Source organism: Sander vitreus, chromosome 15 (genome assembly GCF_031162955.1).
Source record: "Sander vitreus isolate 19-12246 chromosome 15, sanVit1, whole genome shotgun sequence".
Lineage (NCBI taxonomy): Eukaryota > Metazoa > Chordata > Actinopteri > Perciformes > Percidae > Sander > Sander vitreus.
Window position 1 is genome coordinate 26,166,039 of NC_135869.1, and position 27,396 is coordinate 26,193,434.

General features: G+C 43.1%; 1 protein-coding gene across 10 annotated transcripts in view; it reads left to right on the top strand.

Moving 5' to 3' along the window:
* Positions 1–25,400, top strand: part of LOC144530806 (RNA binding protein fox-1 homolog 2-like) — a 51,269-nt gene extending 25,869 nt beyond the window's left edge. For 3 of the 10 annotated variants that reach the window (XM_078270546.1, XM_078270552.1, XM_078270553.1), the window contains 10 exons: positions 1,680–1,853; positions 2,290–2,343; positions 2,609–2,701; positions 14,214–14,301; positions 15,827–15,883; positions 16,231–16,378; positions 17,729–17,771; positions 21,449–21,555; positions 22,880–22,955; positions 23,121–25,400. In XM_078270546.1, coding sequence (XP_078126672.1) covers positions 1,680–1,853; positions 2,290–2,343; positions 2,609–2,701; positions 14,214–14,301; positions 15,827–15,883; positions 16,231–16,378; positions 17,729–17,771; positions 21,449–21,555; positions 22,880–22,955; positions 23,121–23,207 — 927 coding nt within the window. In that variant the 3' untranslated portion in view covers positions 23,208–25,400. Of the gene's footprint in view, positions 1–1,679; positions 1,854–2,289; positions 2,344–2,608; positions 2,702–14,213; positions 14,302–15,826; positions 15,884–16,230; positions 16,379–17,728; positions 17,772–18,180; positions 18,224–21,448; positions 21,556–22,879; positions 22,956–23,120 lie in introns of those variants that run through there. The other 7 variants (XM_078270548.1, XM_078270554.1, XM_078270550.1 and 4 more) reach the window with 6 other exon arrangements.
* The last annotated feature ends 1,996 nt before the right edge of the window (positions 25,401–27,396 follow it).

Here is a 27,396-nt window from a genome sequence, read left to right on the forward strand (position 1 = left end):
TTGAAGATGTAAAGAAAAAATGAAACCAGGAGAATTAGCCTACCTTTGAGCAAGTTTTGAGGAAAGTCGGAGGTATGGAACCATTTTAAACAAGTCGTGGGCAGTGACAACATATGTGTCGGCTTTGTCAAGTGCATTAAGTGCGGCACGCTTCTCCTATGACAGAAAAAAAACATGGACGATGAACAGACACATGAAGCAGGCTCGCCATGACAGAAAAGATGATAGTCATCCTTCAATGTCCTCTTCTGTTACTTCTCCAAACATACCCCTTCTAAACAGATTTCTGCAGTTCAAACGACTCGGAATTGTATGTGAGAACATCAGTTATAACGGCCCACGTATTAAAAAATTGTCGGGCTCGGGCTCATAATTACAGTTAATGTGTCGGGCCGGGCTCGGACACAACGTGCTCGGGTAGGGTCGGGCTTGATTTTTTGGGCCCAATCTAAGCTCTAATTCATGGTCCCCAGAGGGTGAATCATAATGACTTTGTGAATTCCCCTGATTTCCTCTTGTTCCAGCAGCAAATGCACATTTTTGTTTTTTAAGTGAAATATCTCAAATACGTTTGACTGGATTGTCATGAAATGTGGTACAGTCAATCATGATGCCCTCAGGATGAATTGCAACAACTTTGGTGATCCCTTCACTTTCCAAATAGTTCCAGCATCAGGTCAAAATGTTGTCCAATACTGTTTAAGGACAAACCCCTACAAAACACTCCCATCAGCCTCAGCTGGACTTTGTGTTTAGTGCTAATTATAATTGTTCGCATGCTAACAACTTAAACTGAGATGGTAAACATTATACCTGCTAAAACATAAGCACGTTAGCATTGTCATTATGAGCATACTAGCATGGTGGCATTAGCATTTAGTTCAGAGCACCGCTGTACAGCCTCACAAGGCGGCAACTAATGATTTTCATTGTCAATCCATCTGTCGTTTATTTTCTTGACTAATCGATGAGTTGTTTGGTCTCTAAAATGTCAGAAAATGGTGAAACATGTCGGTCAGTGTTTCCAAAAGCCCAAGATGACGTCTTCAAATGTCTTGTTTTGTCCCCAACTCAAAAATATTCAGTTTACTGTCACAGAGGAGAGAAGAAACTAGAACATTTTCACAATTAAGAAGCTGGAATCAGACATAAAAAATGACTCAAACGGATTAATCAATTATCAAAATAGTTGGCGGTTTATAGTTGACAACTAATCGATTTAATCTTTGCAGCTCTAGCTGCAAGCATGGCTGGCACAATAATCAGATTTCAGATGCAGTTGAGATTATCCTGTTTATTTCTTGATGATATCCGACTGTACGCAAATAGCTTTCTGCATTGTGGACTCATTAACTCTGCACTGTTTCCATTAGGGTTATATTTAAAAGAAGGTGTAGCAGAGCTTTACCTTGCTAAAATAATGATCATAAGCCATTTGGTCACATTTACCTCTACTTCTCTCACCTTTCTTACCCCTTCTTCTTTTCTCTCTCTCTCTCTCTCTCTCTCTCTCTCTCTCTCTCTCTCTCTCTCTCTCTCTCTCTCTCTCTCTCTCTCTCTCTATCTATATCTCTGTCTATATCTCTCTATCTCTCTCTCTCTCTCTCTCTCTCTGTCTCTGTATCTATCTATGTCTGTCTGTCTCTGTCTGTCTCTCTCTCTGTCTCTCTTTTCCACAGGGAAAGACAGAGGAGGTGTCCCAGGGTGAGGCGGGCGTACAGTGCGGCACAGGAGGCTCAGGATCCGGAGGCTCTGTGGGAGACCCCTCCGAGGCCAAAGGGACCCCTAAACGCCTCCACGTCTCAAACATCCCCTTCCGCTTCCGGGACCCTGACCTCAGGCAGATGTTTGGGGTAAGAAGCTGGGAATGTTGTAGGTCCTCCACAGAGGGGCCGGTTCACGATGGGTGGGGTTTAGGGACTAAATAGTCAACAAAGGAAAGGGTGGAAACTCATGGGTGTTGTCTTGGTGCTTGAGAGGGCAATATAGGCTGCTATGTGTTTCAGTTTGTTAGCATTAGTGACAAAGTGAGATAAAAAAGGGGCCAGAGCAAGAGCTCGATGCAAAAGGATAGACGGAAAAGCATTGAAATGTGGGAAGTTGTCTTTTGTGTAACAGTGACACCTAGTGCTCAGCAGTTGTAACTCTCACAACGTCCAAATCTTCTGACTTTGCAGTAATGCCGTCCCAAAAGACTATCTATGGATCCTAAGACAATTCAAAGATGTCATTGACTGCTTTCTTTGCTTATATATGTTTGCTAATTTCTTCCCTCAAATTTATTTGCAGCAATATGGGAAGATTCTGGATGTAGAGATTATTTTCAATGAGAGGGGATCAAAGGTAAGTGCACAGATGACATTTGATTCTCTGAAACCACACTACAATTCTTCCTTACTGTTGACGGTTATTCCCACTTTGCATGTTTTTGTGACACTTTGTGATGCGGTATCAGCACGCCCCATGGGGGATCTTTGTTATGAAACTCCAATTATCTCTTAAACAATGTCAAGAGTGCATCCCAAGGCCTTAGGATTTACATATTCTCCTCTCTCCGTCTCCACAATCCCATTTGACCAACCTCCTTATCCTCTGCCGTGTATCACAGGGTTTTGGCTTTGTGACTTTTGAGACCAGCGCAGACGCAGAGAAAGCCAGGGAAAAGCTCCACGGCACATTGGTAGAAGGTCGTAAGATTGAGGTAATTTCTCTCTCTCTCTCCTTTCTTCTGTCTTCTCTCTGTACTCATATTTCTGCTTGATCACTGACTGCTAGCTAGCTCCCATCCTCCCTTTAGTGATATGCTCTGATGCAGCCCACTGGTACCCCACTCCCTGGTCTCTCTGCAGTATGTTCATTTTTTAAATATCAAAAGACTTGTTTCCTACCTTTTTTTGTTTTGTTTTGTTTTTGTGGTGGGAATGATTGGAGGTGGGGTGCAAGAACACTACATAAGGCATGCTGGGTACTTTTCCTCTGCAGCATTTTCTTTCATCATCAAGCTGTTGCCTCTTCACCTTTTTGTTTCCCCCCACTGATGCGCAACTCGTAGCCACACTGATGTTACAACTTTTCCCGCAACATTTGAATGGTGTTTGTGTAGTTGGCACCGGAGGGCACGAGAGGAACGCAGTGAAAGGATGATGCATGGCAGATTGCTGTCAGATGCTCTTATTTTCTTCCCTAGTGTAGAGATCCTTCTGTGTTCCCCTCTCCCGGTGCTGTGGCTAAGTGGTTGTGACAAGCTTATGGCTCCTGGTGCAACAGCAGCATGCTGGGAATCACGGCAACACTGACGCATGTTCACTTTATGGAAGTCTGGATTCTTACCAAAGATCTGTGCACTTGAGTTTTATATGTATGTAAAGTCTGTGTGTGTTCAGGTTGTTTATCTTGATTATCTTGATTTTTATAAAATATTGTTTGTTTTTTAACTGAAGCATGTGAATTTCTGAAAGCAGTTTTTCTCCTTTACTTTAATCGGGGTGTCAATTAGCCAGTTGTCCATATTGGATCTTTGACCCACGTCGCTGCAAGCCAGGATTTCTGCATGGGCTTACTGTTATGATTTGTGTGTGTGTGTGTGTGTGTGTGTGTGTGTGTGTGTGTGTGTGTGTGTGGAGTTCCTGCATGATGGATGAGGCTGGCTGGACCCTTTTTAGTTCTGTACTCTCAGTTCTGCTGCAGTGTGGTCGAGAATAAAAGACAGCCACCTGCATCCTCTGGTACAACATACTCCCTCCTCCATCTTCAGTCAATCAGCAAGCTGAATGGATACTGTGAATGGAGCCAATTTACCCAGCATCATTCTCTCCCAGTTGAGCCCAGTCAACAAGCTGTGTTGTCCCTGGCATTGCTTTAACCTGACTCTCTGTTTATTTTTCTCCCCACGGTGTGCATGATATCAGTCACTTGTATTAATCAGCGAGCATTTTGCTTACAGTCGTCACTTTGCATGCACTCTGTTGTACTCCAGTAGTGGTGTTGGGCTGTAGCGAGTCATGTATCAGCTGCATGGTGGGCCAGCAACAGGAGTCTGAAGTGTGGGTCTCTTTCTGTCTGTTTATGGTGCATGGGCTTGAAGAGACAAAAGGCTGCCTGGCGCAGGACAAATCGTGGATTTGTGTTTATACATTCTTTCAACTGAGGAGAAAGGGCCGGACATTTCTGTTTGAGGCAATGCCATCTGGCAGTTCTCCTTCCTTGCAGATGTTGCTGCGTTACTCTCGCTTTTTAAACTGGTCATATCATTTCAGAGTTTGTTGAATTATGTTTTTAGTGATTTTAGTAGATTGGCAGAAAAATATGAATAATTCAGAAACTCTGAAATGTAGGCTCTACTGTGTACCATGGTTATACATAAATACTTAACTATTATTGTGTGTGCTATCCACTGGCATGAGTTTAGGTGATGTAGGCTGCATGGTTGGTATTTTAGTATGGAAAGATGTAGCGAGGCAGTGCTGAAGACAGCTGGATGTTTTTTCTTGCATGTTTATTCTGTACGGCCATTTGTTGGATTAGTTGTGGTGATGGGACTGTTAACTTACCTGTTTAGTTGGCATGAAATCAGTTGCACCTGGGTGCCTCGTAGTCTTGCTCCACTCACTGAAAAAAAGGCTGAGTAGCTGAGTTCCTAGTTTTCAGAGTACGTTTTGATTTCTAAAGCTATCCTCAACTTCACTCAAGTGCTGACTTTTCTTATTCTTTGTGCATGCCAATGGGAGTCAGTCAGTAGTTATTCTCATAGCTTAGCTGCCCCATAGCGTGCATGTGTGTAGCATATATGAAATCGAAAGACATTTGTTGTACTTAAAGTTACACTGTACTTCTCTTTGTCTGGAATAAAACTCTGCGCTTTGAAGAAGTCAGTTTCCTGTGTGCTTCCAATGTATCCATGTAAGTGGCCCAACTACAATTCACTTTGTCTCTACCTGCTTCTCTGTGATCCCATCTCATCACCATTCATTCTATATATAGACTATAGAGTCATGTGTGTGTGTGTGTGTGTGTGTATATATATATATATATATATATATATATATATACACTGTATATGTGTGTAACAGTGTGTATCTTACACCCCTTTCCCACTGTTCAAAAAACAAACAAATAACACCTATTAACATCTGGCTTTTTATCTGCATTTACTCCCGGGACAAATGACTCTGCAGTAGGCACAGCAATTCATCGGCAGACATGGAAACAGACACCGGGGTAGATTAGCCAATTTTTGCCCCCTCCGTCTGTAACTTCTCTCAACTCAGCCATAATTTCCATCCGTCTCCGCCCAAGCAGTGCTCAAACATGAAATTAGGCGGCCCCAAGTTTGAAAGAGAGACTGATTAAAGGTGCTCTAAGCCAGTGATTCCCAACCTGTGGTCCGGGGACCCCTCAGGGGGGCGGCAAAGATCACAGGGTCAAGTCACAGGCAAGTCTTTATCTTGTTTGAGGTTGAGGTAAAAAAAACAAATATTTGCACATGTTAAACAAATTATGATAATACACTAGAATATATAATGTATACAAAAGTCTGTATAAAATCAGTATTTTTGTTCTCGCTTAAAATTGTAGGCAGGCTACTTAGTAGGCCAAACCTGCGGGACCTCTTAACCTGGGACCCTTGCTGTCATCAGGTCAGCTGCTAGCTGCTATCATCCTCGTTTTTCCTGCCGCCACAACATCACTATTTTATGAATGAAACATGGCGGAGAAACGTAAAAGTGCTGATAACTGCTCTCTATCAAAAAAGAAAGTAAGGCTCTATCTCGAGCGTTACCTCAACTTCGGTTTCGGAGGGGGGGGGGGGGATCAGCTTTTCTTAGACACAAGTAGGGGGGGCGCCAAGGAAAAAAGGTTGGGAACCACTGCTCTAAGCGATGTGAAGTGTTTTTTAGGCTACAACATGTTTTGTCACATAGAGCAAACATCTCCTCACTATCCGTGAGCTGCTCTGTCCCCTGAACACACTGTAAAAAAACGCTGTGTCTGTAGACAGCCCAGGCTCCACAAACGGCAACAAAAACAAACGCCAACCTGCACCACCAAACATAACAAACAGTGTTCCAGCCAATAACCGACAAGAAGGATTTTGGGGGTGGGGGTTGGGGGGTTAGCGCGCGGAAGGGAGGGAGAGGGGACGGGATGAGGAGGAGGGAGGGGCGAGCTAGCCTCGTTTTGTTTGAAAATACTTTGAATGTCAACAAGAAGTGACGTCACCCAACATCGCTTAGAGCACCTTAAAGTTACAGATATAAAAAAAGGAGTAACCACCGTAACATTTTTACTGGCCTCCTTGATGCTTTCTTTCGTTTACTAACCCTATGTTGTAAGAGAAGCGTATCTCTTTTGGGGAATAGCAGAGCCAGTAGGTAGTGTATGTGAAATGCATATACACGCACATTTTGATGGAAAATGGGTATTAATATGCACTCACAGACATACACAATTCAATGCATTTCCACCCACTCATGGCTGTCTTTGTGATTGTGCGTGTGCTCTAACAAGTAAATGGTTACGCAGTTCTCCCTCATAACATCTTTCTGCCTCAGGCAGTAACATGTTGTCTGTCATTGGCTTGTGCCAATGATAGGCAATCTCTCCAAACCATTTAGTCACATGTATGTAGTCACATATTTCATTCTTATGCTGCAGTTACTGGCTGTACAGGAAGTGCATTAGGGTCCCTGCATGGTCTCAAACTTCGAATAGGAAATCATTATGTCAAGCTAATGAAATACTAAATAATCCGCTTGCGCTTCTTGCGTCCAGCTCTGTGTGACTCGACAGCTCTGATCAGCTGGTGATCACGCAGAACAATATTCTTTTGTCCAGATAACACACCTTTAACATTTCTTTACCGGTTTCTCAATAGGTGACAATATGAAGGTGAAGATGAAGGCTGGCTGTTGTGATTTTTAAATAATTATGACATTCCCATTTCTGGGAATGCAAGACAAAATAAAGAGACTATAGTGAACACAGGCTTGTTTTAATTTTACAGGCACCAAACAGTCAACATTGTACAAAAGGTTTACCTTGTTTTACGCCGACCTCCAGGTAGCTTTCTGGTCTGCTTGCTGTAGATTAGTCCACAGTGTGAACTACAGTGTGGCAGGGCTATGGCAAGGACAAAATCTCAGCTGTTTGTACACGTCAGTGGTTGCAGACAGTGTGCACGCGGCCACAGAGGAGATGACGCTTGGGTGGGCTCAGAGACTAAACTAAACCCTAAAGACTCCCATTCACTAACTCCTGCTCTTTGTGTGTGTTTGCGGTTGATCTGTGTTGCTTGAGTGTTACGGGAAGTGACTGCTCCTCCACAGCGCAGAGTTTTAGTCAGACATTTGAACATAATAGAGCAGAATAGCTTAGAGTGTGTGTGTGTGTGTGTGTGTGTGTGTGTGTGTGTGTTTGGTTCACAAGTGGTGCAGCTCTGCATGTAAGGGGGGGAGGGGGGGTGAGTAAAGAGTGTCATCATCAGTGCATGGATGTGTGCGTGGAAAAGGACGAGAGGAGTTGTGCCTGTGGTTCTGCATGCCTGACCATGCACAGTCTCACCAACCAATGCTACCTCCACACACTAATCAAAGGGACACTGTTGGCTAGGGCTAAACGATTTTTTTTTTTTGGGGGGGGGGGGTCTAATTGCGATTTTCTTTTTGCCAGATATTGCCATTATGATAAAATTTGCTCTTTTTTTTTAGCTACATATTGCACCTTCTACGATCATGTTAAATAAAGTAAAAATAGATAAATGAAAAATCCACTGAAAATAGGCCATTTCTTTAACACAACCTTTGATATGTAACATTATTCCAGCATTTATCTCATGAAGAAACTGTAAATATAATAATGAAAAGAGGAATACAATTTTTTAAATCAAATGTTGCACCAAACATTCAACTAAATAATTCATATTCGATTACTCGCGGTCTTCACGATAAGATAATCCCATTCTTTTTCATCGTTTAGCCCTACCGTTGGCCTTCAGCTCACTGTGGCCTGATGGTGGTCATTTCCTTACACATTCTGAACCCTCTGGATGATTGCGTTCAGTGGCATTATTTCTATTGTTTATATTGGTAAGATTGAGTTGTTGGATGGGCGATCCCCCCCCCCCCCTTGGCTTTGGATTTGACTGGTCCCGTTTTGTTATCTGAACTTTCTGTTACTGCATGATTTGAAACAATCAATGAATGAAATGTGTGCGTATCCGTGTGTGCTTGTACACGAGTGGAAATGTAGAAAAGGTTGAAAGAAAAGGGGAAAGAGAGTTTGCACTTTGCCCTTTCCAACCCTCTTTGTGTCGGCTCCTCTCTCTCTCTCTCTCTCTCTCTCTCTCTTCCTTATCACTTCATTCTCTTGTTGCCAGTCACGTTTGTCTTTCTGTCCGTTTGTCTTTAATTTGAGAGTAATCTTTAGCGGTTTTTCCAACTTTAACCATCTTGTTTTGCCATCATCTGCGTCTGCCTTATTCTGTTTACATTTATTGTCATCTATTTTGGTATTTCATTTTCTGTTTTGTTTTTATTTTTTTGACCTTCAGTATGTTATTTGGTGGTGACTGGTAAAAAAAATGCAAATTACAGCCACTCTTCCCGCAACCAGTCTCCAAACCCACGCTCTTCTCTCGTGGCTGAAACCCTACCACAAGAGTGAGTCATTTCTTGCTAAATCTAACCAAAATATGTCTACTTGTCCTTTTGACTGTGATCGACCCAGAGAGCGTTAAACCAACCTTTGACTATTCTGCTCTTATGAAGGACGGTGATGGGAATTGGTATCTGCTCTTCTGACTTTTCCTTGGAGGTGTTCCAATTTGCTGCATCTCAGTCCCTCGCTGTACACTCAGGAGGCTAGTTTTTGGTGTTAGAGGAATACTTCACCCTCAAAATGACCATTTGTAAATCAATTACTCAGCAAGCGTTGCCTTAAATAAAGATACGCGCCAGGTCTATTTTCACGCGGGGCGTTTAGACAGCCAGGCAGGAAGTGAAACAGCGAGAGTATCCAGTCAATTTACCAAAAGTCAATTTTACCCCCAGTGTGTTCAGGGGACAGGCAGCTCGCGGATAGTGAGGAGATGTTTGCTGTATGTGACAAAACATGTTGTAGCCTAAAAAACGTGTGACATCGCTTAGAGCACCTTTAACTGCAACTACAGGAGCGCTTGGAGTGGAAGGTACATACTAGCTTAATAAACACGTGATTGTTCTGTAAAGTACTTGTAGAGACAATCAAATCTGCAACGCTCCTGGTGTGTTATGGCGCGTGGCGGAGGATGGAACAAAACCGGCACGCAGCAAAGATGCGCCCGGTGGAAAATCGGGGTCAGTGTTGAAAAGTTTGAGCAAATATGCGTGGGTTTGGGAAGTACTGAGCATACCACAGGATAAACGAGACTTGGGTACGGTACACGGGTTGTGTGAGAGTTTGTAAACGTACAGTACGTTTTGATATCATTTTGGTGTTATCTCTGTTTCGTCAATGCATCCATTCCTTTCTCCGTTGTTGGATTCTCCGTTCACTGTGGAGGATTGCGGCAAAAACAACAAAAAGTTATTTGTGAATTCAAGGCGTCATTCGGTGAATAATTGCTGATGTCAAATGGTCATTTTGAGGGTGAAGTATTCCTTTAAGGCAAGGTTGCCCCATATTTCCATTCTCCCTAGAGCACCAAACACCGAATACCTTCCTGTCACTGTTTTGATTGCTGTGCTGATGCTTTGAGCTCCGTTAAGCATCGAGAGAGCTAGCATCCCCCTCTCCCCTTTCTTCCTCTTCCTTTTTTCTCTTATATTCTGTTCTGAGCTGTAACACTGCTGCTATCAGGTTTTTATTTCACACGGGGCGAGGAGGTGGGGGAATTTAGGTTTCTTTTGTTACTAGCATTATTTGTTCCTTTATTTATTATATTTTTTCTGTTTCCCTGACGACTTCTGTGTGTTGTTGTCAGTCTCCACGGTAACCACTCGCTGTTTCTACGGCAACGGTAAGTTGTGTACAAACATCTATCACTGAACTGATCCCCCCCCCCCTTTCCACCCCCCACCCCCCCTGACAACGGGCATTTGATACAGTCCAATGTATAGTACACTGTGAAGTTCCAATATTAGTCCTATTTATCTAGTGATTCTTACTGTGATAGGCCCACGCAGTGTAATGCCCTAGAAAGCTATTGCTGTTATGTAATTTTACAGTGCACCACACAGTCTCACAGACAGACAGACACAGCATCTTTCAACAGATTTGATCTTTTAGCAGTAATATTCTCTTCACATGCCCCCCCCCCCCCCCCTCCCCCTCCCCCAAACCATGTCATTAACACCGCACTGGGAATGACCGAATGTAATCACCCTCCTCTATGCAATGACACGGCTATCCACAATCCATCTGATTAATTCTCCATTTGGACTCAATGTATATAGTATTCAATTTCTTGACTAATAATAATTGTAAAAAAAAAATCAACAAATGATATGAAGCTTTGCTCCCTGTTGCTGCCTACAATTGCTTTGACAGAACGCAGGCGCCGAGCCGCAGGCCAAATAACGCCGCTCTGGTTTTGAATTTATTTTATTTTATTGACCCGCCTGCTTTAAGCTAAGTGTACATTTGTCAAATATAAGCCAATTGGACTTGATGTGCAAGTTTAGATAGATAGATGGACTGTATTGTTAAATATTATTTTCAACGTCTGCGCTGCAGCAGCAAGGTATAAGGCACCGTACAGAATGTACAAGAAATAATAAGTACATAAACTAAAAAATACAAGAACGCCTACTCAAAAAATGGTTTTATCCAGGCTTGAGCTAATGTAGTGGCTAGCCAGCATCCTGGCCCACGGTATTGCAGACAGTTACAGAATGCCTAGATGAAGACTTTCCAAATGTACGTATCTGCACCTGCGATAAAAACTACTTCTTTTGCAGCAAAACAAATTGTAAACAGGAACTCTTTAGAAACCACGCTTCTTCAGATGTGGCCACTTAAGAAATCAGTGTTGCCAGTGTTCTGTAACCATATGCATTTCTAAACCGATATGGGGTTTACCTTACTGTGTTTTGGGTCTCTCTTATGCTGCCATTTTTCTCTTTTTGGTTTGGTTTTCTTGTAGTGAATTGTCTGTGTACTAGTAGTCGTAGTGTACTGGTCTTAGTTTGTGACACAGTTCTAATGCCTGGCATAGTGTCTCGTGTTTATTTGATTTCTCTCCTTTTTTGGGAATAGGGATTGCTCTCTCTCACTCCCCCCCTCTCCCTCTCCCTCTCCCTCGCTCTCTCTCTCTCTCTCTCTCTCTCTCTCTCTCTCTCTCTCTCTCCCTCTCTCTCTCTCTCTCTCTGTTCCCTCCATCCTTTGGTGCTCTGTTTCTCAACCCACCACATATATTGAGATTTTCAGGAGAATGGTCACCAAATCTAATTGCTTTATTTGAATGATGCACCTTGGGTTATATGTTTTGTTTTTAAACAGTAATTGTTATTTAGTTATTTTTTTGTGTTGCTCATGTAAACTTTCTCCCTGTTTTCTCTTTCTCTTCACTCCATCTTTTCGTCCTCCTGTTATTTATTTTTTGTATATGGACTGGCTCTGTCTCTTTACTTCTCACCTGCATCCCTTCCTCCTAACTTATCTGTCCCATCTTTGTCTCGTATGTGTTCGTTGTGGGAGTGCTACGATTGTTTTGATTGGTCTCTATGCTGCATCCGACGCTTGCTGATTGGCTGAATTTACTTTTTTTGGTTTGTTACTCACTCTTGGTCATGTGTTGCGCCCATATTTGGCTGCGTGTAATTTCTGTGTTGATGATTATTAATTTTGTCAAACAAATGTTTTTTGCACCCCCTCTTTCTCTCCCTCGTATTTTGTTTTTGAATATTTCTTTTTAGGTATGTAAACCCCACAAGTTTGGTTTCATATGGAAATGTGAATTAATTTTGTCCTGGTTTATTGTTCAGGCTGGACTGGGAGGGCAAAAGTGGGATGAGAGAGGCTGAACGTGTTCTTAATTATTAACCCTTTGAGATTTGCCTTCCATATTCTGTTGATTTGCATGTGTTCCTGTCAACCGTTTTATCCAATTTCATTGATTGCATATGCTGTACACACACAGACCCACCATTAACAAAAGTTAAACTCTTCATTATCATTAACAGGCTGCGTTCACACTAAATCAGGCGTTGCAGCGATTAGCGCAGGGTTGTGCGGCGGTGTAGGAGTGTCACTCAAATGGCTCATTTGTGTCTCCATTGTGTTTCCCATGCTGCTAGCATTTAGCCATGCTGCTAGTATGCCAGGTCCTATGAGTGATTGTCTGTGTCGATCGACAGATTCAAAAAACACATTTACTTTCAGTAACCAACCAGGGTGCGAGGCCCGTCATTCCTTGGATTTTAAACTGGTGCACAACAACCAGGGCAAATGTTACTTACCTGGCAATAACTCTCTTTTCTGATTCTGGTGCACAAAGCCAAATTGAGTGATGTCACGTGAAACATAGCGTTACATTGTGTTTTGTCTGATCGCCGGTTAAGCAGTTGGCCACCGCAGTGTGACACTGAGTTGCGTATCTCCAAACGTTTTTCAGCTGCTGCAGAATGGGAGGACTGGCAGTTTTGCCGCAACTTCTGATTTGGTGTGAATGCAGCCTTACCAGTCAACATCAACATTCTTAAAAGTCTGGATACAATTTCACTGTGACACAAATTTGGTTTAATTAATTAGATTTATCAAATCCATTTACATTTCAAAATGTCTCCACTCGGACGCCCGCGGACAGTTGTGTCAGATAGCTAGCCAGGCTAGGCTAATTGAATCATTTGCCACTGGCCTTGTCCTTTGCAATGAGGGAAAGATGAGGTAAACCTCATTTCCATTTGATTGAAGCTCTGCAGATAAAGAACATGACTCACTGAGAGAGGCAACGCAAATGGCTCGGCCCTAATGGTCTCTTTAATGGGAGCGCAGCGTGTATGCGCACACAGGCACTCTTCATTCCTCAGTCGCTCTTTCTCTGCTTCTTTGTGTCACACGCTCTCCCCTCATCTAGCCAAAAAGGTCATTAATCTTTAGCTCGCCACACACTCAGATGTAGCGCTTAAACATCACACTGGGACAGTATATGGGTTTTAACAGAGAGCTACAATCTCCTTCTCTTAAAACCCATCAAAGGAAGACAAGGGTAGATCAAGAGACCGGAGTGTGAGCCTTTGAAGCTCAGAGAGGAGATTATCAGCCATCTTGGATTGAAAGCCCAAGCATTAGACTGAAATGTCAGCCAGCATACGCAGAACATGCACACACACCTAAAAAAAAAAATCAACAATACTTTAACCTGTGCATGCCACAAAAAACAAAGTATAGCTACGTTTCTTTTGCTGTGCCCCCACCCCCCTTTTTGTGCAGTCCCAGCTGCAACATAACCAATGTCACCCATGGCAGCCTGTACATCTCTCCACAATGAATCACCAAATCTCTACAGGGCAATTCGCTGTTATTGCATGATGACTAAAAAACCCCCCTTACCGCCCCACCCACTTTTACACTTTTTTAGCGGCCAAGTCAGGAGTTAAATTCTTTCACATTGATCACACCGGCAGAGTATAAGACCAGTGACTTTTACATTTTAGCCAGTTTATTTGGTCACATTTCATCTATTTTTTTCATTCTGCTGAAGTACATTCATTACACATGAAGCCAAAAGAAAAACATTTAATCTTTTTACTAGAAAAATCCCTCGAAAACATGTTGCAGCATTGTCACATCCGTGTTGTTGGTAGGCCAACAGTTAACCTTAAGCCATCTTTTTACGCCGTCAAGTGTGCATTTTCACAATAAAAAGGTCATGTAACGGACTAATCATGTAGGCCACAATGATTGGAGAAAATGTAAACTACACGTTGACACAAGTAAATGAGCCAGAACTCCAAATGACGTCAGTATTCACTTTTAATGACCCAGTGACAGTTAATGTACACACACAATTACATTATTACCTCAGAGATTCACCAAGAAGTACAAAAAAAATGGAGGCAAGCTTAATACCGGCACATAACAGCAGACATGTTGAATTTAATTCTACTGTAAAAAAACAAACAAACCGAACACACAACATATCAGCCTTGTGATCTAGTCCTTTGAGTGTGTTGTACTTCAGTTTCCTGTGTTGAGTTTTTGTGTCTGTCTTTGACCGTCTGCTCCTTCATCCCCAGGTGAATAATGCCACGGCCAGGGTGATGACCAACAAGAAAATGGTCAGCCCCTACCCTAATGGAGAGGCTCTCAGCACGCTGCCTTATGGTAACAACCACACTGACACACGCACATACACTAACACTGACGCGTGGCCCGCCTAATAATCCAAACAGCATAGGTACACAGGGAGAGGCAGGTATAGGCAGCGTCAAATACACAATCTAGCCACAGAGTTCCCTCCCTGTAGACTCTGCTGCAGACCACGTTATGTAAGGCCATCAGCAATTTCAGTGTTATTATTTTTACCACCACCGACCAGCCATGATGTCAGCTGAGAGAAAGAGTTGTTGTTAGCTTAACCCAACTGGTAAGACTTTACTTATTAGTCCCCCTTTTGAGCATTTCTTCTTTTCTGGGGGGGCATTTTTAGGCCTTTATTTCCACAGGACAGCTGAAGATATGAAAGGGGGGAGAGAGGGGGGTATGACATGCAGCAAAGGACCGCAGGTCGGAGTCGAAACTGCGGCCACTGTGTCGAGGAGTAAACCTCAATATGTGCGCCTGCTCTACCAACTGAACTAACCGGGCCACCTTTTGACCATTTCTAAGCAGAATACAAAACATGTAATCAATAGTTTGTGTGTTAAATGGTAGTTGCATGTAGCTATAAGGACATTTTTAAGTGTTGATTAATATATCGTAGGGCTGTCAATCGATTAAAATGACATGATCGTCCATAGTTAACTCGCGATTAATCACACATTTTTGATCTCTTCTAAATGTACTTAAAAAAGGGCTGTTTTTCAAGTTTTTAATGCTCAAGTGGTATTTGATACTCGATGTACTCCGGTGGGAACTCACTTCCCATCGATAGTACATGCCAGTGTTGTAGTCAAGACCACCTAAACCGAGACCAAGTCATTACCAAGACCATGAGGGGTTGAGACCGAGACAAGACCAGGCCTCAGGCAGGGCGAGACCGAGACAAGACCAAGACCAAACAACTCAAACATACAGTATATACACAACTAGCTAATATGGATAGCTAATGTTCGCTAAATCCCTTTGGGTGAGAGGTGAAGAGATTTCTGGAGAGTTTTGGTACAGAGGCAGATTGATAACTTTGGGTTAAAATAAAGTCTTGCCAGTGTTGACTTGCTCTATCTGCCCAGCTCTTTCCAGCATCCGTCATGGCCTTGTTCATTTTCTACCATCTGTTTGCAAGACAACACACTCAGGCACCTAACAAAAAGAGCAGCCGGAGTCGAATCCAGGGTCTCTGCTGCTTTTGGGATGCTTCGCCTCACAGTGCATTAACACGGGAAGAGCTTCCAGTGGAGTTTAGAGTAGAGAAAACAAGCTAGTGCTGTGTTGGGCAGCTTTAACAGAAGTTTTAAAGAAAGCTCTGTGGTGCTCTACTATTGTCCCCTGTCTTCTAATGCGTCGCTGTGATTAAACTGGTCTTTCAGTACAGGGTGAACTATGAATGGCAACAATAGGTGAATAACTGAATAACAGTGCTAATGGTGGAGTTAGACGTGTGTATTTGTATATAAAAGTGCAGCAGGATCCTCTGCTCTTTGTAAACTGCCCATATTAATGAAGTGCCCCTTGCTCTCTGTGTGATCAGCGGGGTGGAAGCTGAGTCCTATGATGGGGGCCGTGTACGGACCAGAGATCTACGCAGGTAAGACCAGTCTCTACCTCCCTTACTCACACTAAACTCTGCCTCTGCAGCTTACTTTACATTTTAATCGCATTCCAATCTTTCATTCATATTAATGCACCGCTTGCCTAGCATTCCTCCTCGCTGACACTTTTATTGATATCAAGCCCTCAGGGCTGCAGTTGGATTATTCCCCTTCTCTTCTTTTCTCCTTAATTCACCCTGGTTCTCCCCCTTATTTTTCCCCATTCACATCGTCCTTTTACTGCCTGCATTGTTATCTTTCTTCCCTTAATCTTCCCTAAATCCTCTCCATCTTTCTCTCCTCCCTCCCACCCCCCCATCCTCACCCCTGCCTCCTCCTCCAGTCCCAGGGTTTCCTTATCCTTCAGCAGCGGCAGCAGCCACCACAGCAGCCGCAGCGTTCCGCGGTGCCCACCTCCGGGGCCGAGGCCGGCCCGTCTACAGTGCTGTGCGGGCTGCCGTGCCTCAGCCTGCCATCCCTACCTACCCTGGGTAAGAAAGACACTCCGCTCATAAACGAGAGTTGTCGACGTCACGTACTTTGTAGCTGTCCCAGATCTGCAGGATGTTTTATATAACACATTTAAGAAAAGGAAAAAAAGTCAAGATCAATTGTTTTGTTTACTGTCTAGTAAATCTATTGAGGAACACCTCATGAATACCATTTTCAAAATCATTTCCCCAGATCCTATTTGACCAGCGCTCTGTTTAATACAGCTGTGCTCAAACGCCTCTCATGCTCACATTATTCACACTTCAGTCTCTTCAGCGCTCCAACTCGCGCATTGTCAGTCAGTTCACAAGCTATTCAGAGTAGAGTATGACACACTGATGGGATTGCACCATTCAGGGTTCATTTGAAAAAACTCACAGAAACCACCATCAGCAGATTTGCATAAGACACACACAAACCACGTTCAGTCATTATGCAGAAGCAGTCACCCTGCTCACAGATTTGCTACAAATTATTCAGGTTTACCGTGAGCTGTTCTTTTGTCCCCGCAGTATGTGCATGTCGTTGCTGTGCTGTGATGATTGGCTAATGGGGTTGTTACTGCTATGATTTTCAGATAAAAGCAGAATTGATTGCTTAATGGCCTTGCGGCAGCTTTACTGTGATGGTATTCAAACGATGCTAAACAAGATGAAATTGGGGGCTGCAGGAAATACCCTCTCCATATCTGCTCCACTGAAAACTACACCTATCGGACATCGTAAAACCATCCATTTTAAGCACACCGATTTTTCTTGTAGCTAGGGAACAGTGGCACTTTATGGGCTCAGTTTAAGTTCAATGAAGTTAATCTATTAGCCCCACAAGTCTATTGTTTGATGTTTTCAGTTTCAGTTGTGGAGTTAAATGGAAGTTGTATTTCCTCTGCATGCTGCATGGGTGTGAAATAACTACTTTTCTCTCTCTCTCTCTCTCTCTGTCTCTCTCTCTCTCTCTCTCTTTCTCTCTCTCTGTGTCTCTCCCTCTCTGTGTCTCTGTCTCTCTCCCTCTCTCTCTGTCTCTCTCTCTCTCTGTGTCTCTGTCTCTCTCCCTCTCTGTGTTTCTGTCTCTCTCCCTCTCTCTCTCTCCCTCTGTCTCTCTCTCTCTGTGTCTCTCTCTCTCTCTCTGTGTCTGTGTGTGTCTCTCTCTCTCTCTCTCTCTCTCTCTCTCTCTCTCTCTCTCTCTCTCTCCCTGTACCATCTTTTGTTTTTTGCTGTGCTGTGACCTTCGTCCACTCTGGTTTTCGGGGCTGTGCACCACTCCGTTTGCACCCCCCCTCCACTACACCATCCCCACTTTGCCCTCCTCCTCCTCTACCCCCTCTCTCCCTGTTCCTTCCTCTTTCTCAGTGTGGTGTATCAGGATGGGTTTTACGGAGCTGCAGACTTATACGTAAGTAAACTCACCTCCCACCAACACACCCTCTCTATCCCTCCCCTCACGGTTTTCTCCTGCTCTTTTTTTTTCCTCTGGGGGTAATTCTGCATGTGTGTCCAGTCATGCGCTGCACAGAGCTGCCTGCATAAAGGTGAATGATGAAAGCAAAGTTCTTTTTTGTTGCCTCAGGCTTATTTTTTGTGCTGTGACAAAACATCCACTATTATACAATTTGAACACATCTTGGGTCAAAATGCAATAGCATTGATTTAAAACTGATAGGTTGGCTGAAACACCACTATGAAGGCTGCTCTGTGGGCGGATGCGGCAGCGTGCGTCAGTGTACGAGTGTCTGAGCGTATGAACAAGACTGTGTGTGTGTGTGTATCCAGGTTGACAACGGTTGTTTCTGTTCTCTCTATAGACTAGTGTTTCAGGACTCAGTCCTTAGTCCCAGATTGCCTCAGGTAGGGTCAACTCAACACCAAACCCACAGTGTGCATTGTTTTACTGTACTACCTCCTCTGATCTTATGAATCATCTTCTGATCTGACCTGGAACATGTTGTCTTTTAGTTGTTTAAAACAAAATTACCACCACTTTGAGTTTTGGTTTTTTTTCTTTTCTTTTTCTACTAACTCACTGGAATGTGCATTCTCTTTTTTCGACTGTGGGGGAAGGGCTTTGTTTGGTTGTTTGGTTGTCTGTTTTACTAAACTACTAAATCGTATTGAGCGTGTATTCTTTTGACCCTGGTCTCTTTTGTCTGGTCGGCTAGTTTTGGAGAAACTCCTTTCTTGTGTTCTCTTGTGGGCAAGAATGACAACACCCCTACATTTCAAATAACCTAAAATGAAGGAAAATTGTCATATTTTCAAATTGGATGATGGTTTCTCAGGGTACCCGCGGGGTCTTAAAAGTATTAAAGTCTTAACTTTAATATTCTAAGAAGGAAAAAAAAAAAAAAATGGCCTAAAAGTATTACATTTCATTTACAAAGATCTTACATTTTTTTTCTTTTCGCCATAAATAAATATTTTGTGTGGGTAACGTTTTAAATTTACTGAATTTTGTGTTTTTAGTTTCATAGCACAAGAGCTCTAAATGTGACAAATATTTTGTCATATATTGTTTTATGTTATTAGAGTACAAACACACTTCTTTTTTTTTTTAAGTGCTCATATTATGCTTTTTGGCTTTTCCCCTTTCCTTTATTGTGTTATATATCTTTTTTGTGCATGTTATAGGTTTACAAAGTGAAAAATCCCAAAGTCCCCCCCCAAAGGGACTTACCATCTCCAACAGAAAACACTGTTCACAAACTGCTCCAAACAGCTCTATTGTAGTCCAGCCTTTACTTCAGAGACAAACGTGGTCACTTTGGAACACACGTTATAATGCTCGCCTAGCTGCTAGCATGGCACGCCCTCATACTCTGCTTCTGACTGGCTAGTAGTCCTTACCTAGCTACTGTCAGGGCACGCCCTCATACTCTGCTTCTGACTGGCTAGTAGTCCTTACCTAGCTACTGTCAGGGCACGCCCTCATACTCTGCTTCTGACTGGCTAGTAGTCCTTACCTAGGTACTGTCAGGACACGCCTCATACTCTGCTTCTGACTGGCTAGTAGTCCTTACCTAGCTACTGTCGGAGCACTCCCTCATACTCTGCTTCTGACTGGCTAGTAGTCCTTACCTAGGTACTGTCAGGACACGCCCTCATACTCTGCTTCTGACTGGCTAGTAGTCCTTACCTAGGTACTGTCGGGGCACGCCCTCATACTCTGCTTCTGACTGGCTAGTAGTACTTACCTAGGTACTGTCAGGGCACGCCCTCATACTCTGCTTCTGACTGGCTAGTAGTACTTACCTAGCTACTGTGCATTCCCAACAAAGATGGAACACGTGGCTGGGTTGGCTCAGTGGGTAGATCAGGCGCACATATACTTGGAGGTTTATGCCTCGATGCATGTCTTCCCCCTCTCTCTCCCCTTTCTCACCTAGCTGTCCTGTCAATTAAAGGTGGAAACCCCCCAAAAAATAATCTTAAAAAAAGATAGCTAAAACAGAGAGCTCAACACACAGGGTGAAAAGAGGAGCTGCAGCAATGTGCAGTACAACAAAAATAGGGTGTTTTTTGAAAATTGAACCACGTTAACCTATTCTGGTACAACCTCTAAATACAATTATGAACCTGAAAATGAGCATAATATGAGCACTTTAATAAATTCAGGGAACGTTACTTTACAAAATCCACAGTGATTTTCAATTATGTGGGTAAGTTGGCATTAAAGTTCATCCTAGGTGGTATTAAAAATGTCTCAATAGTTTTAAGTTTAACTTGGAGAATCCTGCGGGTACCCTGTTTATTCTAAACTATAGGTTTCTCGCATGGCTCCTTACAAAATTGGAGGCTAGCATTTTGCAGAAAGTGTCCAGTCAATGTTAGCCTGGGATGTGAGATACTCTGAAATCCTTCAAGTTGAAACGGAGAACATGGTCTCTCCCTGAAATTAACCACCCCGACCCCTCCCAGGATGATTACTGAAGCATGTGCTGATCAGCTGCTGCATGCTGACATACTGTACTACTGCTCCGTGTCCTCCTGTCCCTCCTCTCACCCAGAAAGCCTTGCTCTCGCTCCCTAACAACCCCCGTTTTCTCTACCCCGCCCCCCCCTCCGCCTGTGCCCCGTGTGCTGCAGGCGTCTCGGAGAATGCCGGGGCGTTTCTGTTGTGCTTTGCTGTGTGTTCTGATCAGGTCTAACTGCAGTGGTGTTGTGTCTTTTTTGCGTTTTTGTTTTTTTTGAATAGGTTTGAACTGTTATTTGGGTCATGCATGCAGTCTCAGAGCAAGGAGATGATTTTTAGTCAGCATAAGCCTGTGTGGGTGCGTTTGTGTGTGTGGACCCCCCCCCCCCCCCCCATCTTCCTCTCTTTTTTTTCTGTCTCCTGAATCCATGTGAAAGACACATATCATATTCAATAACAAATGCCGTTTTTGTCATAAATGTGTCTCCACTAGAACTTCTGACTCCGTTAGTATCCTCAAACGGTTAGGCGTTCTCTTGCTGTATCTGATCATTATGTGAATCGTCTGTGTTGACAAGACAATGAGCTTTCTTTTTGGCCTCAACTGTGTGAACATTTTGTCTTCACCTCCCCCTCTCCCGTAGTGGTAATAATACAATCTAACTCAACCTGGACACTCCAATTTCCTCTCTGTGTCTCACTGATAAAGCACTCCTGTCCTCCGCCTTTCCCCGTACAGAAATGCAATATACTGACACATACTGCATTTCAGCTGTGACTGTGTATAAACATATATATATATATATATATATATAATATGTATTTTTTTTTTACTGAATACAAGGAAAGAAAAGGTATTTTTATAATTTATATGCGTTATTTTCTGTTTTTTACCATTGAATTGTGCATGAAATCTTACATTCAGTAAAAAATACACAGCCCAGAATGTATTAAAAAAAGACACATTTTGTAATGTGCTCACAAATATTTGCATAACATTTCTTAGAATGAAATGTCAGTATATTCTATTTCTATATGGTGCCCCTCCCCCACTCATTTACACACCTTAACCAGGTGTCTTCCTTAGAGGCAGATGACTTAGTTCTCGTGTGTGTGTGTGTGTGTGTGTGTGTGTGTGTGTGTGTGTGTGTGTGTGTCTTTAGGGAGGCTACCCTGCCGCTGCTGCTGCTGCCGCCGCCGCCGCTTATCGCTACGCCCAGCCGGCCGCCGTAACCGGAGCAACCGCCGCAGCTGCCGCCTACAGCGACAGGTGAGGTCAACCCAGGGCACACACAGACGTGCTGACACGCAGACTGTAAAGATGCTCTGCAGTGTCAGAAACCTGCTTCAGTACAGATGCGAGCGGTTTTCCTCTGCAGCACCGATTGGCTGAGCAGAATCTAAATGAATACATTACACCATGGTCCTTTTTATAACACGGAGCCAATACTGACGATAGAATTATAGGATGTATAAGGACATTTGTGTTCAACAACGCAGTACTAATAGATGGATACGATGAGAGCAAAAGCCAGCAAGACTTTAACCATGAAGTGTAGGAGAAGATTGGATGCAGTGTAACATTTACCTGAGTGGGAAGATGGGGAGCCAAATGAATGTAATTGAATGATGACTATTTCGTAATAAACTAAATGTATGAAACCATAGCAACTCTGATAATTAACTGAGAACAGTTTCTTCCCTAGGTGGGACCTCTGGAGCGGCATTTTGTGCCAGTTGAAATAAGAAACTACAAAACAATGAATTTATTGATTATAGCATGAAAAAAATTTAATCGAATTTAATTTTATAATCAATAACCTACTTACTGTTTTTTTTTTTTGTGTGTGTGTGTGCTTTCAGTCAGGCTCAGGGCCAAAGCTGCTGCCGTGGTTTAGGACCGGGCCTTTTTTAATTTATTTCTTTTTTGGGCCCGATCATACTGTAGCTCTACTCTGCCCACAGCAAAGCTCCTCAACGTTATGGGGCGCAGCGGCAGTCCTTGTCGCAGCGGCGGCAGGTTCAACTCCGACCTACGGCCCTTTTGCTGCATGTCATTCAGACGTTCTTGCGATAGCACGGCACGTTCTCGCGATAACACGGCACGTGGCGACGCCACGTGGTGTGTATGTTTACGTCCGCTGTATACAGCGTAGACGTACACGTGGATAGCTCAAAATGCGTACAGATAACACGCCACTTGGCTTTAGGAAGGTGGCGTGTATGTTTACGCAAAGTCATGATGCCATGTTGGTATATACATATATATAAATAAAGTTGAGGCTACTACCACACTTCCCTCGACCATCACTGCTTACGTCACTGATTTGCGAGAGCTCCGTTTTCCGCGGCTCACACTGAAACACCAAGTCAGCATTATAAGATTGACACACTGTGTATCGCATCGCCTGCGTGCATCTTCGCACACATGCATGTGAACAAACAAAACGGGGGCCCAGTCATAAAGCTTTGCTCCGTAGCAGTTGGTCAGAAACTCCACAGGGTCCTTTTAAAAAAAAAAAAATAAAAATTTCATTTCTTCTTTTTTTTTACCCAAATGTGTAATTTCTTGTTTGTTGTGTTTGTGTTGCCAGTTATGGCCGCGTGTACACTACAGATCCCTACCACGCTTTAACTCCAGCCGCTGCTGCTTACGGAGTGGGAGCAATGGTGAGTAAACCGGCACAAACAACCAGTGTGGAACATTAATTAGTTGTATTTTTTAAAGAGGGAAGGGTTGAGATACACAGCTCTCTCGCTCTTTATTGAGAGGGTCTGCCCATGTGAAGCTCTTCTTTGGATCCATCATAGGACTCTTTTCTTGTGTGTCCTCAGCAGCAATCATTGTCCGTAGAAGGACTCATGGCACTGCAAGTGGGTCAAAAAGAAACAAATAAATATATGTACACATTTGCAGACTGAATAAATGTATCATTTGTGGATTTGTAGTATAACTGTGTGTAGACTACATTTAATAGATGAACTAGATAAAAAAAAATTTCACAACAATAATACATAGCTGTAACTTTGTCTTTTCCACTCGATGACTGTGTTGTCCTTTCTGTCTCTTTCAGGCCAGTTTATACCGGGCAGGATACAGTAGGTTTGCTCCTTACTAAAACCACAAATCACACCCGAGGAATTTCACATCGCTCCAAAAACCCTTTTTCAAGCTCTTTGTTTGGCAGCAGCTCCCCTCCATTTTTTTTTTTTTTTCTGCAGGCGGACTATAGTTACAACTCGTGTGTTTTTGTTTTTCTTATATATATATATATTTTTTTTTTTTCCGTGGCGAGAGAGAGAGATCATATGCCACATCATCAACTCAAACTCTGTTTCTGTACTCCTCTGTCTGTCACCGACACGGAAACGATGACAAAACTGCCAGGAGTGTCTCCCACATAAAAAGCCGGAGTCTGCTACTTTGAACTACGGGGCACAAATAGGACAGTTTTTAAAACACTACGGGACCTGGATGGAGAGAGACTGCTGTTCCTGTGTGATCCTGCACACCCTTTTTTGTTCCTATAAGTTTCTGAACTAACAGTATATCCACTGCCCTATAAGACCTAGTCAGACCTATGTACACACACTACATACCCACGAAATATACGGTTTCCTCTACATGTTTCTTTTAGTGTTGGCCTGCACACAATGATGCCACAGCACAGCGTTACTGTAAAAGGTACTCCTGTTTTTAAACACTACATTGATGTAAAGCTACAGCCCTGTACAGCAGAGACGTCCCTCTGGTTTAGCATCGTGGTATAATAATGAAACTCGGACTGCTTAATACGGAAGATGTAGGAATTATTCTTTGTCTTGTCATTTTGTGAAAGCCGGAATACTGAAACACTCAGCCGGAGGGAATTGGGAGCATCTGACAGACAGAAACCACTGTTGTCCTGGTAACAACAAAAACAGCATGGGAATTATTTTTTTTTATTCAGTGTTTGCTGCCATTGATAAGTTGTCATTCTATATACCGTGGACGCGTTGGAGCTGTCCATTATCTTCAGCGACACAGCCGTTCATTTGTCCTTATTGCTGGTCTACACATATTCCATTTATCACTGTAACTGCAACACTACGACGGGGCGTAGACTCAGTTTGAACTGTATGCATGCCCATTTAGAAAAATTCCGTGCGCCTCCCCCTCTAAGGCTCTTCCTCGGAGCTGCTCATAGTACTTCTTCCAAAAAAGGACTTGGCCCATTTCTCTCCGTCTCCTTAAACCGTCACACATTCCAGCTGCAGCGGCGATGCAGTGGATGAACTGGTCCGACGGCAAAACAAAAAATGAAACCCATCGAACACACAAATGAACTAGATTTAGCAGATTGGAAGCGGGAACACCCACACGGGAAGTTAATCATCTGCCAGTCAGCCAAATGGGAATCCCTCCTGGCCAGTTGAGATATTTCTGCCTACAGGCTGCTCTGTGCGTGGAAACTCAGCAGAACAGTAGATCCCAACAGAACAGCCCAGATTAGAATCCATCTGAAACAAAGAGATTGTGTGATGGAGTCTTGGAAGTAACGAGAACGAATCGTTTTTTTCTATTTATATGCATCAATTATTTTTAAACACCACATGTCCACATCATTTTGTAATTTTAAAATCCTTCATTATGCTCTCTGGGATTGCTCGGTCCGAATAGTGTAAAAGTCCTCCTTTACCAGTTTGTGTGAAGGCATCATGAAACGACCGCAAGCCAGACTATTAATAGACCAAGTCTCTGTCCTGTATGTATCACATCTCCATATAATCTCACTATGTTCTTATTGCTATTATTTGCCTTTTTTGGTTCCAAAGATTTTCTGAAGAAAGCACATTTTTGGTCCTGATGTATTTCTTAGTTTTGTGGTTGATTTTCTTTTTTTTTCTTTTTTTTGTGTGCCTTTACCTTAGTCTGTTATATTGTTTTGTTTTTTTAATCAGTGGGTTGCAGGTGTATTTTTCAGCACAGTGTTGAAAGGGCATCCTGGGAAATGTCCTAAAAGCAGCATCTACAAAGAAGACACAACACATTTAAAAGGTTGCAGCATTTTTGGGAATTCTGACCCACAACCACAAAAACCAGTTAAATTAAATTCAGTTATTGGTGTTTTTTTTTTTTTTAATAGTTAACACTTGAAACATGCTGTCGATGCAGACAAGGGAAAGCCGAGAAGATGGAGTCATGAGGGATATGTAGAAAGACAGAGAGGCTACTTGGAATTGCTTTAGCCATTAGCGCCAAAGTCCAGGCAAAGTAAACGGAGGGAACGTGCGTCTACGCAATGTCGAAAGCGCCCTGTGGCCCAGCAGTGGCCACGTTTTGTTGAGCAGTGAACCGAGGTGTGGGTGGTGAGCGGAGGGACATTGTGGCGATGATGGTGAAGGTGAGAAGCTGAGCCATTAATCATGAGCTGACAGGATAATAACAACGTCCCCTGCTGGGTTTCTTTTCTTTTTTCTCAGTGCGCTCAGGTTGGAGCGGACAGCTCGAGGAGGGGTAATGTTGTTTTGGTATGATTGTGAAAACTGTGTGCAGTAGGTCCAATGAGTATTTTTGACGCGCATTACCTCTTTTTAGTCTTTCATTATTCCTTACAAGTATTATCCGAAGTGTTGCTATGCATGCTTTTGTGAGAGAGGGAGGGAAAGGGGGGGTGTCAGTCGGAGAATCTTATTCATTTGTGCATGAATTGAAATCATAGTGCTGGAGGAGGGGGGGTGTTTACATAGCAGGAGGAGGAAAGTGCTCGGGTGTTATGTGATGCGAGGTGACAGGAGTGATCTCAGTGAAGGCCCGGTGGAGAGTGTCTGGGTCGGGGGGGGGCGGGGGGGGAGGCAAGTGGCAAGCAGTCGCTTTATTGAAGCCAATTCGGTCCGCTTCAATAACCTGGGTTATGGCGGCTCTGCGCTCGCTGTTCTAATCACCAGCCATATCCGGTGCCTAAAGTTTTAATTTGGTATGTCTGGACCACTGTGGTTTGATTTTTATAATGAAAATAAAACTGTAAAACGGCATAGGCCGCGTGTAGATGTTCTGTGAAAAGATCTCGCGTGCAGGGAGACGAGGCTGGTGATTGGACAGCAGCAGTGGTGTAGTCTAATGTATTGTAGTGGGTATACTGTACTGTATATAAATATATTTTCCTATATATTTATATATGGGCCAGAATCTGCCGGGGGAAGGGGGGGGGGGGGTGTTATTTTGAGCGTCAAAGACTTCACTTCCTGCATTCAGATAACTTTTATTCACCAATTTACGGTAGAAATCCCTTTTATTTAGCCTATGCGAAGAAGAAAAACACAGATGACAGTTCAAAATATATCAAAAATGTAATAGAAAGTATGTTGTTGCTTGACATTGGGCATTTTTAAGTGGGTATAAGTCAATCCTGGAGCTTTCTTTGTGGATATACTGCGTATACCTGCGTATCACGTAGACTACACCACTGGGCAGCAGCTGCTCCAGAGCATCCTGATGAAGCGGCCACACACAGATGCTCATTCAGCAGCGGCGGAAAGCTCGCATTGAGGCGGTGTAATCGTTATTGAGCAGCCACTGTGGCGCAGCTGCGGGTAGCCTTTTTGCATGTTTTTGTGTCTCTCATAATTGGAGTAAATCTTATTTGGAAAAGGCTGCAGAGGTGTGAGCCCGAGCAGACACACAAGCAGACGTTCTCCTCAACCGCTGCCCCCCCGCACTGTGCTCACGTCAACCCAGTGGGAGTGGGGAGTTTTTTTTGTACAGGGATTTCATAAATGACTTTGAATTGCATGTGGATTTCTTTTTTCTAATGTCACATGCTCTTAAAAAGCTCATTTATCCAAGTGATTTTTTTTGTTTTCCTTCCAATAAGTGACATGTATTTTCTCACGTTTTTTTTTTTTTTTTTTGCCATCGTTGTGTCTGCCTTCTGTTTATTCTCTTCATTATTATTGAATGTATATAATAAATAAACTGTTTGGTTTTTATACTGGTCTGTGAATACTTCTTACCTGTGCTTGAGCACCAAGAGCTCTGTTATAACGGTTATCAGGAGGCGATAGAGCACACTCCCAGATATATTTCCTTCCCACGATTGTGTTAGGCTTATCATTTTCCTTTTAGCAGTGT